This window comes from Staurois parvus, unplaced genomic scaffold (assembly GCF_062004578.1).
Source record: "Staurois parvus isolate SC_StPar_1 unplaced genomic scaffold, SC_StPar_1.0 ptg000430l, whole genome shotgun sequence".
NCBI lineage: Eukaryota > Metazoa > Chordata > Amphibia > Anura > Ranidae > Staurois > Staurois parvus.
Window position 1 is genome coordinate 2496348 of NW_028318226.1, and position 15697 is coordinate 2512044.

The following is a 15697-nucleotide window of genomic DNA, read 5'->3' on the forward strand; positions in this document are numbered from 1 at the left end:
ATCATCTAGGGGATTTAAAGAAATCCTGAGAAAGTGAATGGTATACCAAGGGAATGTTGGTTACCTTGAGTGCACAGCTGCTGACGGGTCAGCGCTCGCTTCTTACACTTTTATAGTAGACATACATGGTTGCCAGACAAACCTAAGGGAATTTTTAAATGTGGACATTGTAAATCATGTGTCCTGACGGTTAAAGAATTTACTAATGCAAAGAATGGTGAAGTGATTGAAATAGGAGCATTTTATAACTGTAGTACAGACGGAGTTATGTATGCCATCAAATGCCCTTGTCCAAGCATATGTGTGGGCAAAACTATTCGTCCCTTTATACGGAGGATTTTGGAACACATCAGTGATATTGCATTGAAAAAAGACAAACCAGTGCCGAGGCATGTTGTGGCTAATCATGGGGGATGGCTGAATCAGTAAGGTTTTGGGTAATTGAACAGAATAAGTATAAATCAGCACACATATATATATAAAATCCTCAGAAATCCCTTAAAGTCATATCAATATCCTTCCCCTGAAGTACCAATAATACATATATTCATTGACTGAAACCCAAAAACCCACAATTATAGTGAAAAAATCAAGACCCAAAGAAATTACCCAAAAATAAAAAATATAAAATATATAAAAAACAAAAATAAAATAAAGTCCCAATATACAAAGTGTCCAAATAATGTGTCCAAACAAAGATCAATTTCTTGATAGGAAGACGCTTCCTACTCCACTGAAGAAGATGCAAATCAATCACAGGTGCTCTTCAAATACCTCAAAAAACAAAATCTCAACATAGTATATTACCTTTTAAATCCCAGAACTAAAGTGCCACACGTGTATCATGCAAAAAAATACTCCAGTGTCACAGCACTCATGTGAAAAGAAAATTAAAAAATATCACTGCAAACTATATATACACTTACATATAAAAACGATAAGATCAGCAAAACAGCATCCAACTCCTCATGCCCAGTATACTATCCCCTTTCCGTGTGTAGAGGGTCTCCCGATCACCAGGTAATTCCCCCTTGCTACTCCTATCCAGCACTATCACTTTGTAGCTCTGGGGGACACCTGAAGTGCACCTTTACTCTCCAGACCTCCAACACATAGGGATTCCAGAATCCAAAATGGCTGCCGCAGCACTTCCGGGGACGTCAATACGTCACGTGCCCTGGACGCATTTCGTCACTTCCTGACTTTGTCAACAAGGATACGGACATAAGGTTCCAGTTCTTTAAGTACCCACTCCTAACCTGGCGGAAATACCTCAGCGGCCATCTTACAAAGTGGAAAATTAAAATGAATGACTACCAAAGCTAATATACCATGCTAGATAGTCCATAGAGGAAGCAATATTACATCCCCACACCATAGCTCTCATCCCTAAGTTATCCTCTTTTTATATATTTTATATTTTTTATTTTTGGGTAATCTCTTTGGGTCTTGATTTTTTTCACTATAATTGTGGGTTTTTGGGTTTAAGTCAATGAATATATGTATTATGGGTAATTGAACAACTTCAGTTGTGCCAAAGAGAAGGTGATTTGGATAGATGTTTTCTGAAGTTGGAGGCCAAGTGGATTTTTCATTTAAATTCACGGGCACCACATGGTTTAACTGAGGGCTTTACATTTCTGCCATTTGTGTGTGATTGTGTTCTATGTATATACTCTAGCCTGACTAGTGAATGTGGTATGGACTGTCTAATAGCTGATAATGGAATGGTTTTAGGAGTAGGCCAGTTGGTGTTCTGGCCCGTTAATGCTCTGAAAGTGGTGTGGACTTGTAAATACATATATATTAATTTAGTGTATGGTATCTTATAGAAATAGAGCATTTCTGAGGATTTAAAAATGCAATTGTGTGTCCTCAAGGTGGTGCTGTCTGTGGGCAGCCTAGAGGGAACTGGAGGCAAAAATGCTCTGCACCATATGTGTCTGACTGCTCTCCTATAATCGTCCAATACAGATACTGTGAAGGGCGATATTCCTTTGTGCCCACAAGATGGCATTGCTTAGTTCCATAAGTGTGAAAAGCTATGTGGAGCAAAATTGAGCCGATGACATCAGAACCAAATGGCGCATGCGCAATGATGCACGTTCATCATGACATCATCACTTTGCGCATGTGCCGGCCATTTTGGCTGTCTAATCCTTAAATAGGAGTGCTAACAAACAATTAATGCCATTTCCATAAGATATGACCAGATCATCACAAGATATAATTTCTCACCTTTTCACTTCACTTTACCTGTGACGATGTTCTGCTTTTGAGCAAAACATGTAGGGCATATAGTTCTTATGGTTCTTTTTTTTAGAGCACTTTTTTTGGGAGCACTTTTTCCCTGAATGTATTTTTTGTGGGGCAAGGAGGACTGCACAGTCTTCACAATACATAGTGATCCCATTAGCCAGCTAGGAATTTTCGGTGGATATGGAGATGTGTGGGACCTGTCCATTAGAGGTGTAAGTTTATCGCCACATGGATTAATATACACACACTACATATCTGTATCAAGAGAAACAGGCATGTTGAGGTTACTGAGGTAGATACAAACATAATAGAGGGATGTGTTTTATTTATGACATCATCCTTGTTTCCCTCTGAGATAATATGACCAAGGAACCTGGTATTTATACACTACATGCTATCTCTGTGTTACTTATGTGATATGTGTCTGTGGTGATGTAAACTCTTACCACTTGTTGCGATAGGGAGCATATGTGCTGTGATACAAATGGGTGCTCCTCCTTGCTCTATGGGTTCTTAATAATGGCAGTTCAAATATTACCAATTATAAATAAAGTTCTTAACAAAGACTGTTACATAGCACAGTGGGGTTTTTTTTGGTGCATAGGAATATGCACCCCTGTGCAGTTTATCATTTGATTGCACCAGAAGAGTTTACATACATATTGAGGCATTTTTTGGTTGTAAATCCTGGACTGTTCTTTTCCTCAAAGCTGTCAGCCATTGTGGATCAATGGCAACTGCCTTTCACCTTTCAGGCGAGGAACTAGCAGCCTCTCAAAAATCACTTCACTTCTCAAGCTACGTGCAGGGTCATCTTCTCTCCCCCTACGAAGCTGCTTCCAGCTCCACAGTACTCATTGTTCTCTTTGCTCCCTGCTACTCCAGGCCTCTCAGCAGAATGTATCCTCCTGAGCCCAACCTAGAGGCCGCCCCCCCTCCCCCAGACCTAGGGGACCCCTCCTGAACACTCACAGTTTCCTCAGCACTTCATTTTACACCTGACTCCTCTGTCAGCCTGACTCTCCCATATTTATAGGTCAGTCCACCACTCTACCAGGGCCTTCAAACCTGGGATTGGCCGGACCCCATATGGATATGAAGATTAGGCCTTCATTCCTTCCTTCTTACCAACTTCTAGAAGGTTCTATGGTCCTCCAGAGTCAGGAAGAGGCGATAGAGCCACAACCTGTCATCCAGCTGACCTGCAACCTAATCACATGACCCACACAACTAAAATGAGTTGTACAATGATTTTTCCTATAATACACTACACTATTCTAGTAGCACTCTAGAGGGTGCTACACAAACAACATCAGGTAACAATAACACACAGTAACAATATAACATTAACTTAATACAACTTTTTTTTCACTTTTCAAAAAAACTTTTTTTTGTAACAACTTTTCAGAACAATTACCTTTCCAGCCTTTTATTTTAGGGTCTCTCAAAATGTGAAGACCATTTCCTGACTACCTAACATCTTTATAGACCCTTCTTATGCAGAATTGTGTGGACCCCTATACTGTGCTGTGCTGTACCCTAGACCAGCCCTGGAAATTTCCTCTCGCCCGCTTGCATTGGGTGAGTGGAAATAAGGTGGGGTTAAGCAGAGCCGGGACTAGGGGTGTGTGGGAGGGGCAGCAGTGACAAGCAGCGGTCTCCTGTATGACTGTCAATGAAGCAGCAGGAAGTTGCGGGAGGGAGGGTAGGAGACTGAGCTTCCAGCTGCTTCATTGAAAGTCATACAGGAGATCGCTGTTTGTCACTGCCACCACTGCACCAATCATCCCCAATCATTCCATTTCTTTCTGGGCCCCACTCTGCATGCTCCTCAGTGCCCAGCCCTTCCCCCATCCTCTGCACCAATAGGAGCAGAGGGGAGAGACTCTGAATCTGCTCTACCTCCACCTGTGCCCACCCACATTCTAGTCCATGCAGTTTCAGAGGTTGGGTGGGCAGGAAAGATGCTTCTGATTGACTCAAGTGAGTCTGACCTCCCTTCTTTCCACCCACCCCTCCCTCCCTTCCTTCCACCCAACTCTCCCTCATTTCCTTCCACCCCTCCCTTTCTTCCTTCCTTTCTTCCTTCCTTCCACCCAGACCTCCCTCCCTCCCTTCCTTTCACCCACCCCTCCCTCCCTTCCTTCCTTCCACCCCTCCCTCCCTTCCTTCCACCCACCCTTCCCTTCCTTTCCCCCTTCCTCCCACCGCTCCTTTCCTTCCTTCCACCCACCGCTTCCTTCCACTCCTCCCTCCCTTCCTTCCACCTTTCCCTTCTTTCCACCTCTCCTTCACTACCTTCCATCCATCCCTCTCTTCCTTCCACCCTTCCACCTCTCCTTCCACTCCTTCCTCCTTTCCTTCACCCCTCCCTCCTTCCCACCCCTTCCTTCCCACATCTCCCTCCCTCCCTCCCTTCCTTCCTTACACCCCTCCCTCCCTGCCTTCCTTGCACCTCTGCCTCCCTTCCTTTCACCCCTTCCTCCCTCCCTCCCTCCCTTCCTTCCACCCCTCCCTCCCTCCCTCTCTCCCTTCCTTCCACCCCTCCCTCCCTTCCTTCCTTCCACCCCTCCCTCCCTTCCTTCCACCCCTCCCTTTCTCCCTTCCTTTCACCCCTCCCTCCCTTTCTTCCTTTGCTTCCACCCCTCCCTCCCTCTCTCCCTTCCTTCCTTCCACCCCTCCTTCCCTTCCTTCCACCTTTCCTTTTCTTTCCACCCCTCCTTCCCTGCCTTCGATCCACCATTCCCTTCCTTCCTTCCACCCGTTCTATCCACCCCTCCCTCCCTACCTTCCTTCCACCCCTCCCTTCCTGTCTTCCCTTCCTTCCTTCTACCCCTCCCTGCCTTCCGTCCCACACCTCCCTCCCTTTCTTCCACCCCTCCCAACCTTCCTTCCCACCCTTCCTTCCACCTCTCCTTCCCTTCCTTCCACCCCTCCCTCCCTTCCTCCCTCCCTTTCTCCCTTCCTTCCCACCCCTCCCTCCCTTTCTCTCGTTCTTTCTTCCTTCCACTCCTCCCTCCCTTCCTTTCACTCCTTCCTGCCATTTTCTTTCTTCCTTCCTTCCCTTCCCATCCTTCATTCTGCATAAAATATTTAACAGTGCCATTTCATGAGATAATTTATGAGTGCGTTTTATGGGCGGAATTAAGGGTGGGGCAACTGGTGGCGAGTAACTCTTAAGTCCTGGCTAGTAGCTCAGGACTTGAAATTTTGAGCCCTGCTACACTAATAGTTCACTACGATGTGGTAGTGATGGAAGCAGTCCTTGATGCAGAGTGTCCTACCATTTTACCACAGAAATCTTTTTTAGGATGACTTTTGTATTAGGGTAGGTTGAAGGACATCTGGAATATGCCTCTTATGCAGCCAGCTAACTGAATCTGGATTTGAGCTTTGGGCCACAGTGCTTTCTGGATACAAAAGGGTTGAGATGATTGTTCCCTGAAATTTTAGGAAATATTAAGTTCTTCCAGTAACTTTGTAAATAACAAAAGCATTGTATAGAGGCAATTGAAATAAATATATAGACATTCTTTTGTACCAGTGTATAGCTCTGTGAGAGGCTAAATACAGCTTCATTTGTCATTGAAGTGTACACCTACAATATTTAGATTATAGCCCTGGACACAGAGAGGATTTTCAATGACACCAGATGCTGTGTGAATTTGGACTGTTGTGTCTGGGTGAATGGAAGACAGGATGAATATATCACCTTTGTCCTTCTATTTAACTGTTATTAATTCTTCATTCAGCAAGCAGGCTTTCTCCCCCTAAATGGGATGTTAATGAACTGTTGGGGGAAGCCAATATGATTAGGTTGCAGCAATTTGGTCATTGAAGTGTACACCTGCCATAATATTACAGCAGCCAATTTGTTTAAGGAACACATTTCTAAAAATGTGGCACACTTACATAAAAGTTGTCCACGTACAAATGGTACCCCATATTGAACAGTGTGACAAGTCCCACACTATCTTACCACAGTTCTCAATATAGTCTGGGCATTCCTGGTATTCCCATACTGTCTTTTCCCTGATAAATTCTAAAGCGGTATGTAAAGCCAGTTGCCCTCTCACAGAGCTTATACATTTTGACCATAGGGCATGCTTGCTGGAGAGATATTGCTTGACTGCAAGTGTCAGGAATGGACTTGCCAGTAATGGTGGGACTCACCTGCCTTGTGGGCTGCAGTACCAGGGCTGGCCAGTGGGTGCCCTCAGCAATCAGAGACTCAACCCTGCAGCCAGCCAAACACCTGAAGCTGATTATGCAGGTGTATTTAAGGGATGGCCAGACCTGCAGTCTGTGCCTTGGTGTGTGTTTTTCCTGGGCCCCTGTATCTTGTTACCTGCATCCCTGTCCCTGTCCCTGTCCCTGTCTGACGGATTCGTTGCCAACCCTGCCTGATCCGGACCTCTGCTGACTTCTGTTTGATCCCTGGCTTGTGACCCCGACCATTCTCTGCCTGACCCCCTGTACCTACCTGCCCGTTAGTTGCTGCACCCGGCTCGTGACCTGACTACTCTCTGCCTGCTCCTCCTGTTCCTACCTGCCCGATTGTTATTGACCCGGCCTGCCTGACGACGCTTGCATTGTATGTATTGTTATCTGTGGGTGGTTTGGTTTGTTTGCACTGTGTTATGTTTTAGTATTGCACTGCGTTTATGTATTGTTAGTGTTAATAAATTATATTGTTTATAACATATCTGAAGCCTGCGTTTCCCTGCGTCAGTTCACATACCTCTGGTCATACCCTGGAGCCCTGACAGCAAGCCTGTCAGTAAAATGTACAAGGGATTCTTCTATGGAGATGTTTTCTTGGAGTGTATAAACATCTACAAGTCTCTGGGGCAGATAAATTATGAGGGGCTTAATTTTGTGGAGCCGATCATAGCTGGTCACCACAGGGACGACAGAGATTATTGTCACTAAAATGCATAAAATACATTATTATCTCATATGTTTTCCTGGCCATTGCAGCAGAGAACATGAGCATAGGAAGAGTTGGGTCTGTGGCCCAATTCATTCTTTTTTGTAACGCCCATGTTAGGGGTTAGGCCCAAAAAAGTTTAAAATTCAGAAACCATTATAGGTTTCCACTCGAATGGCCTAAAAAGGTATGAATTTAGGTTGGCGGCAAAGTACTGTTTATACATTACTTTGGTTCAAATGATCAAGGTCTTTGGTGAAAAACAGCTTAAAGAAGTCAAGGGGTGTTGTTAAGTTGGCTGTTTCCACCTGAACCCCAAGCTTGGCTTGAATAAGGAAATAATGGGCACTGCTGAATCTGGGGACAGTCAATTAGGGTTTGCAAGCACCTCTGGAAGGCTACTATGGGCTCTATGGGCCTGTGCTTGTATTCTTGGTGGCTGCAGTTGCATTACACTACTGGTGCTAGTCACCGCACCAGCTTGTATTGCACTGCTGGTGCTCACCACTTCACCATGAAATATTGCAACGCTGGTGTCCAAAGGCCAGGATGTACTACGCTGCCAGATCACCACAAAGTAGTGCAGCTCTAGTACTTGTGCCCTGCTCTATCTGAGCATAATTATGTGTTTGTAGCACTCCAGTAACATGAGGTTGGTTACTCCTAATTTTATCAGGAACCACTTCACCATCGTCTGAGCTAGCTGTCAGGGTGCCGTTGCTTTCTATAGGTTCACATTTTGAGCCTGAATCTGACAGTGAGGCTTCCCCTTCTCTCTTATCTCTCATGCTCAGAATCCTGTACACCTTCACACTAGAGTATCTTTTTTGAACATTTAGGGTGCTAACTTTACAGGTACCTTGTGCAACTATGGGAAAAAGAGCTCCTGGCTAGCAATCAGGGACTGCAGTGATCAGTGACTTAAAGTGTGACTTTGATAGTGTGGCAGGGAATCATGGACTGGCACTAACTGACTTTGATGCTATCTGATGTCACTAATACAGTGATACCGTATTAGTGTACTAATGACACTAGCTGGGTGACAGGAGTGATCAGGGGGCAATACAAGTGTATGTGTGATGCTTTTACTCACAGATCTGGCTGGGTCTCTCTTTGATCTCAGTTCTGAACGTCAACAGAGGCCAGGGAGAAACACGCAGATCTCTGTGCAGTGGTTGGCTCACAGCTATCAGGTTTACAGCCAAAATTATTGTGCTGTGTCCAACCACAACACAGAGTAGCAGGGGGGAGTGTGTGCAAACCTGCAAACCAGGAAGTTTGCTGCGATGTACGGGTATGATGCGGGGCCTGGGCAAGCTGCTGACCAGCAGTAAAATTACTGTTGACTGGTCGGCAAGTCATTAAATGAAATTCAGAACAAGCCATCACTGACCTTTACTTTTTTCACTTTAGAGATTATATGGCTGGAAGATTGCCAAGTCATCACTGGGAGAGGGAAGCAGAGTGAACTGAGCACCTTAGATGAGGATTTCAGTTCTTCTTTTGTAAATGTTTGAATTGTTCCACAGTGCCTGTGGCTAAGGAGGTCAGTGAGGGCTTGTTCTAAAAAACATTCCCTTCTGGCTGATCTATGTATATTGCAGGGATTTTAACAAACTTTGTTGCAGATTTCTACCTTGTGTAATTCTGATGAAATAGCGATTTGTTTATCTGTGTCCATGTGCAAAGTGAATGTGAATGGGAGTGACTTTAATATTATCAATCAGCTGCACCTGCAGGGCTCTAATGAGGAAATTGGAAGTCCATCAATCACTTTAGATGTGATTAACCCTTTAGGAGTATCTCACCAAAACTGAAATGTTTGTTGCAGAGGATGCCCAAAATCCATACCTTAGTGATAAATCAGTGAGCCAATGACACAAGCAGGAAATTACATTTTTGTGGTGGGTACCGTGCACCATCTGTGTGAAGAACCCCTCCAGGTTGCCAAATTGCTTTGCATTTACAGAAAATTACAGCACAGCAGAGTGAAAAGGAAAGGTAATTTTTGTATTGCCATTGTATACAGTGAAAGAAATAAGTATTTGATCCCCTGCTGATTTTGAATGTTTGCCCACTCACAAAGAAATGATCAGTCTAAAAATCGAATGGTAGGTGTATTGTAACAATGAGAGACAAAATAGTAACAAAAAAATTCAAATGCATGCTATATTATTTTTTATTTGTGATATTTTTTCCCACAAAAGTGGAGTTATCTTTTGAACATGTATAGTGTGTCACATGTTCAAGCAGATCTAACTTTTAGCCCCCTTCCCTGTGACAGTGGGCAGGGGTTCCGCACATTTGAAATCAGCGTGGTTGTGCGGGGTTTCGCCCATAGATGCATCACTCATTCAGATGGACTCTTTAAAGGACTGCAAGCATGCTGGTTAGCGTGCTTGTAGTCCAATTACCCTTCCTACCGCTCTGAAACTGACAGCCTATACAGAGGTATGGGCACAGAGCTACAGGCAGCGTCTGCAGGAGCCTGACATTGCAATCATGATCCACTGATCACAGTTGCAATGTTCTACAGGCCCTGTCAATAAATATATATACAGTTGCAAGAAAAAGTATGTGAACCCCTTGGGATTACGTGGAGTTTTGCATGAATTGGGCATAAAATGTGCTCTGAACGTCATCTAAGTCACAACAATAGAAGAACACAGTCTGCTGAACATAATACTACACAAACATTAGATGTTGCCATGGTTTAATTGCACATAACATGTAAACATTCACAGTGCAGGGAGGAAAAAGTATGTGAACCTTTGGACTTAATAACTGGTTGACCCTCCTTTGGCAGAAATAACCTCAACCAAACATTTCCTGTAGTTGCAGATCAGACCTGCACAACGATCTGGAGTAATTTTGGACCACTCCTCTTCACAAAACTGTTTCAGTGTAGCAATATTCTTGGGATGTCTGGTGTGAATTGCTCTCTTAAGGTCATGCCACAGCATTTCAATCGAGTTGAGGTCAGGACTCTGACTGGGCCACTCCAGAAGGCGTATTCTGTGCTGTTGCAGCCATTGTTTTGTTGAATTACTTGTATGCTTTGGGTCATTGTCCTGTTGCATCACCCATCCTCTGCGGAGGTTCAGTTGGCGGATGGTCGTACGTTTTCCTGCAAAATGTCTTGATAAACTCTGGAATTCATTTTCCTATCAATGACAACAATCCGTCCAGGTCCTGAGGCAGCAAAGCAGCCCCAAACCATAATGCTCCCTCCGCCATGTTTTACAGTGGGGATGAGGTTTTGATGTTGGTGTGCTGTGCCTTTTTTTCTCCACACATAGTGTTGTGTGTTCTTCCCAAACAACTTAATCTTGGTTTCATGTGTCCACAGTATATTTTGCCAGTACTGCTGTGGAACATCCAGGTGCTCTTTTGCAAACTTCAAACGTGCTGCAATATTCTTTTTGGACAGCAATGGCTTCCTCCGTGGTGTCCTCCCATGTACTCCAGTACTTCATTCTTGTTTAATGTTTTCCTTATTGTAGATGTGTCAACAAAAATGTTAGCATGTGCCAGAGATTTCTGTAGGTCTTTAGCTGACACTCTGGGATTCTTCTTTACCTCATGCAGCATTCTGCGCTGTGCTCTTGCAGTCGTTTTTACAGGACAACCACGCCTAGGGAGAGCAGCAACAGTGTTAAACTTTCTCCATTTGTAGACAGTCTGTCTTACCATGGACACATGAACATCAAGGCTTTTGGAGATACTTTTGTAACCCTTTCCAGCTTCATGCAAGTCAACAATTCTTGATTGTAGGTCTTCTGAGAGCTCTTTTCTGCGAGGCATGGTTCACATCAGACAGTGCTTCTTGAAACCAGTAAACCCAAAACAGGTGTGTGTTTTTTAAGGGCAGGACAGCTGTCAGCAACACATCCAATATCATCACACTGATTGGAGTCAAGGTTGGCTTACTCCTGGCTCCAATTAGCTCTGGGAGAAGTCATTAAGTTAGGGCCTCACATACTTTTTCCTCCCTGCACTGTGAATGATTACATGTTATGTGCAATTAAACCATGGCAACATCTAATGTTTGTGTAGTATTATGTTCAGCAGACTGTGTTCTTCTATTGTTGTGACTTAGATGACGTTCAGAGCACATTTTATGCCCAATTCATGCAAAACTCTACGTAATCCCAAGGGGTTCACATACTTTTTCTTGCAACTGTATATACTGTGTGTGTATATATATATATATATATATATATATATATATATATACACACACACTTTTTCATAAAGGTGAACTTATCATTTAATTGTTTGAAATGAGTTAAAAATGATTTTGTTGGTACAAAGACTGCAGCAGTATATACTGTGCAAGTAGGCTCAGACACTTTTTAACTAAATGCTTTTAAGCCACATGTAGAAATCCATGCAATGCAGCCATATCAACTTCTCCACAAGGTACAAAGTTCTGAAGTTAGGAGGTATACTGTAGGAAATATGAAGCCATCACAATGTGTGGGACTAGGACAAGATCATCCAGTGTTCAGGGCAAAGATAGCAAATCTGCTTCCCTCCCAGGTGGAGGACGGGATAGGGTTAATAGCGGTGCACACACAGGCCATGGCTCAGTGTGTCTTATGGATGCATAGAGCTAGGCTCAGGAGAGAACACACACCAGTGTCCCCATAGTAAGTGGCTTGGTCAAAGGGTAGGAGCCAGGACTGCCAGCGTGGGATCCGAGAAGAGGAGGTTTAGAGGTGCTATACAAAACCACTGCACTTAGCAGGTAAGTATAAGAAAAAAATGTACCTTTTAATATCCCTTTATGTATATGCATATGCATGTTTATGCATCTATACGTGTGTACAATATATGCAAGTTCTTTATGGAACATTTTACATTCAGGCTCTGTCAACAAGATCGTGTGTATAAACATCAATAATGTATTACTTCCATGTGCAAGAGGCCTTAGAATGAACTAGTCTGTATGCAGGAGTTGTATTTGCCTGTGTGTGTCTAGCCAGCTAGAATTTGTGTGAGTCTCCCTCAAGTGGTATCTGGTGTATTGTAGGCTGTGATAACTTTAGTGTCAGTGTGTACGTGCTGTTTTAGGTTGCTACCTATGTCGGGATTGGAAATATTGGGTTTTTATAATAATCTGGAGATGTGTGACACACAGAGATACCCTGCACTCGTTTGGCATCCTTTGTACCTATACCCTTTGTCAGTAGCGGACTACTACGGTCGCAAAGGTCGTACTTGTGACTGGGTCTTAGTGTTCTGCTACTGTGGCAGGGCCCGCTACTTGAAGGTACTTCTCTAGTTACACTTGGGAGATAGTATACTACTCACTGCCATAGTAACCGCATAGTGCTGCCGCTCACCCAGTCTCTCCTCCTATTCATTTTGAAGCTGTAGGCAGATGGGGCATGCCGTTGGGGGGCAGAAACAAGAGTCAGCTGACCCAGTAGAGTGAAGGGGGAGGAGCTGGAGAAGGCTCCACTGGGAGGAGAGACCCTATTTTGGAACAGAGTGACACCGGAGACAGTTGGAAAAATCAAGAGACACTGAGCATGGAGAGGGAACCAAGTGGACATTGAAAGCAAGTGAGTGTCACTGATCCCATCCCCACCTAGCACTGCCACTGATTCGATCCCCCACATATCAGCACTGTCACTGAACCCAATCCATCCCACCAACACTGTCACTCATCCCATCCCCCCAACAGCAATGCCACTCATGCCATCCCCCCCCCCACCACTGCCACTGATCCCACCCCCCCAGCACTGTCACTTCCCTTATTACCCACACAGAACTGCCATTGCTCCCCCCCCACTACCATACTTAACACATCCTCCCCCCGACCAGCACTACTATTGATCCAATTCTCCCACCCCCCTCCTCCCAGCACTGTCACTGATTTCCCTTTCTTGGCAATCCCACTGATGATTGGGGGGGGGGCTTCATGGTTTCTTGCATCAGGGGCCTGAAGGTTCTAGTTATGCCTCTGCCCTCTGTTCCCCTGCCTGGAACACTAAATAATGGATGTCCCTGGATACATTAGCAGTTCACCTATAGACTGGAGCTGATCTCTGGGTCACTTACAATTTTTGTTCCTGCTCAAACAATTCAACCTGAACCTATATCATCTGTACACCTTTTCACATTCTACCTTCTCGTATTTCAGCCAGTGTACTATAAGCACGGCATCCCTCCCCTCTCTTCCTTTGGTAACGAAAGTCACAATGAGTCAGCATAAGCTGTTTTCAATAAAAACCTGTGGCAGACAGTCAAGGTTAACTACACTTGTAAAGCAGCAATACCGGTCAATCAAGACTAACAACAGTAAGTAAATATATCAAGGGGAATAACAGATTACCCACATTTTACTACTTTTTTTTCTGTTTTGTGCACTAGGAGGATATCTCAGGGACTCTATTTTCCCTGTTTATTTTTTTTTTCAAGCTCTAAAGTGGGAGTTTTGGGGGTTGGCTTTTGATGCAGTGTAGGCAAGCTTTATTGGCTACCCTCCTCCAAATGGTAATTGGTGTAGATCAGTGTTTCTCAACTTTTTTTTCGGCCAAGGAATCCTTTAGAATTAGCTTGAGGCACCCTATACGAAAATATAAAAACAAAACCAATAGTTTTACATAATTTAGCAGCATCCACAAATGTAGGGCTTATAACATTAGAGGTGATTTATTCTTCCACAGCAAATACACCTTTGCACACTGGAACTGACTAATATTGCAGTTTTTCTCCTTTTCTTCTGGTTCTCTTCCTCGCTCAGCTAATGTGACCCCAGTGACATAGGGCAGGGAAGGGTTAAGCAAAGATGCTGTACAGGCACCCAGTGTCCTCCTTATCAATTGATGACATCATTGGTTTAGGATGCTGGCAGCTGGAAGGTGCTATGGTGCACAATGTGGAAGGTGCTAATGGTACACAAATGAAAAAACTGTGGCTCTTTGTAACTAAAAAGCAGGCTTCATCCACTTGCTGGCTTGTATACATTGTTTTGGGCAATTTTTAGGCATTTTGCCAAGGCACCCTCGAAGAAACCTGAAGGCAACCTGGTTTAACAAGGCTGGTAGCCGCCACTTGGGGGCTAAGAATATGCATGCATCATACATACTAGGGGGGATACAACTGGGGGAGTCAATGGTGGAGAAGGATCTGGGAGTTCTGGTAGATCACAAGCTTATTAATGGCATGCAATGCCAAGCTGCGGTTTCTAACGAAAGCAAAATCTTCTCTTGTATTAAAAGAGATATAGACTCCAGAGAGAGAGATATCATTTTACCCCTATACAAATCATTAGTAATACCTCATCTAGAATATGCATTTCAGTTTTGGGCACCAATTCACAAAAAGAACATTGGGGAACTTCAGAAAGTACAGAGGAGGGCAACCAAACTGATAAGAGGCATGGAGGAGCTCAGCTATGAGGAAAGATTAGAGAAACTGAATTTATTCTCTCTTGAGAAGAGGATATTAAGAGGAATATGATCACCATGTATATGTATAAATACATCAGTGTTTCATATAGTGAACTCGGTGTAGAGTTATTTACCCTGAGGTCATCACAGAGGACAAGGGGGCATTCTTTACGTCTGGAGGAAAAGCAATGTAATCTCCAAATACGGAAAGGTTTCTTCATAATGAGAGCTGTGAAAATGTGGACTAGACTCCCTCAAGAGTTGGTTCTGGCCAGCTCTGTGGATTGCTTTAAAAAAATCCTGAATTCTTTCCTAGATACACAGAATATAACTGGATACTAACATTTATAGGTAAAGTTGATCCAGGGAATATCCGATTGCTCTCGGGGGATCAGGAAGGATTTTTTTTTCCCTGCAGGAGCAAATTAGATCATGCTTTGCTGTGTTTTTTTTTTTTTGCCTTCCTCTGGATCAACTGTGGGTATAGGATTATAACTTTTTTTTTTAATGGTTGAACTGGATGGACTTTTGTCTTTTTTCAGCCAGACTAACTATGTAACTGTGCATGGGTACCTGACATCACATCACTAAAACGCATTTCAGCATGGGCTAGGTTCAGTTTAGCCACATCATGAAACACTGAAAAAAAATCATAAAAACCTGGGTAAGACTCAATTGCACTTTTACCATAAAATGTAATAAAAATGAAAACAGTTTGAATATACTGTAGAAAACAACTCTCAGATGGTAATTACAGAAAGGTACAATTATTAAAAATGTTTTAATTAACTGCTTCCTGACCGCCTTTTAGCAGATATAGTGCTAGAGGGCAGCACGGGTGCGCAAAATCACCTTTATATATGTGATTTCTCATTTCGCGGCCACGGCTGTCAATCTCCGGGTCTTGGCTGGTGATCACTCGCCCGGCCTGGTGATTGCCGAGCATCTCCGACGAGGAGGAGAACTGTATGTAAACAATACAGTTCTCCTCCCTGTCAGCTCATGCACACTGTTTTGGATGGGTTTGCAAATGTCCTACTACATAGTCCATATATATAAAACTCCACCATTCTTTTGCATATAATATGCCTATACAGTTCAGCCA

At 43.8% G+C, this 15697-nt stretch overlaps 1 protein-coding gene across 1 annotated transcript in view; it reads left to right on the forward strand.

The window, feature by feature from the left end:
• Positions 1-13433: 13433 nt before the first annotated feature.
• LOC149454437 (glutathione S-transferase P 2-like) overlaps positions 13434-15697 on the forward strand; it is a 38357-nt gene continuing 36093 nt past the window's right edge. The window contains exon 1 of the mRNA XM_089687583.1: positions 13434-13498. Within this exon, the coding sequence (XP_089543709.1) occupies position 13498 (1 nt within the window). The 5' untranslated portion in view covers positions 13434-13497. The remainder of the gene's footprint in view (positions 13499-15697) is intronic.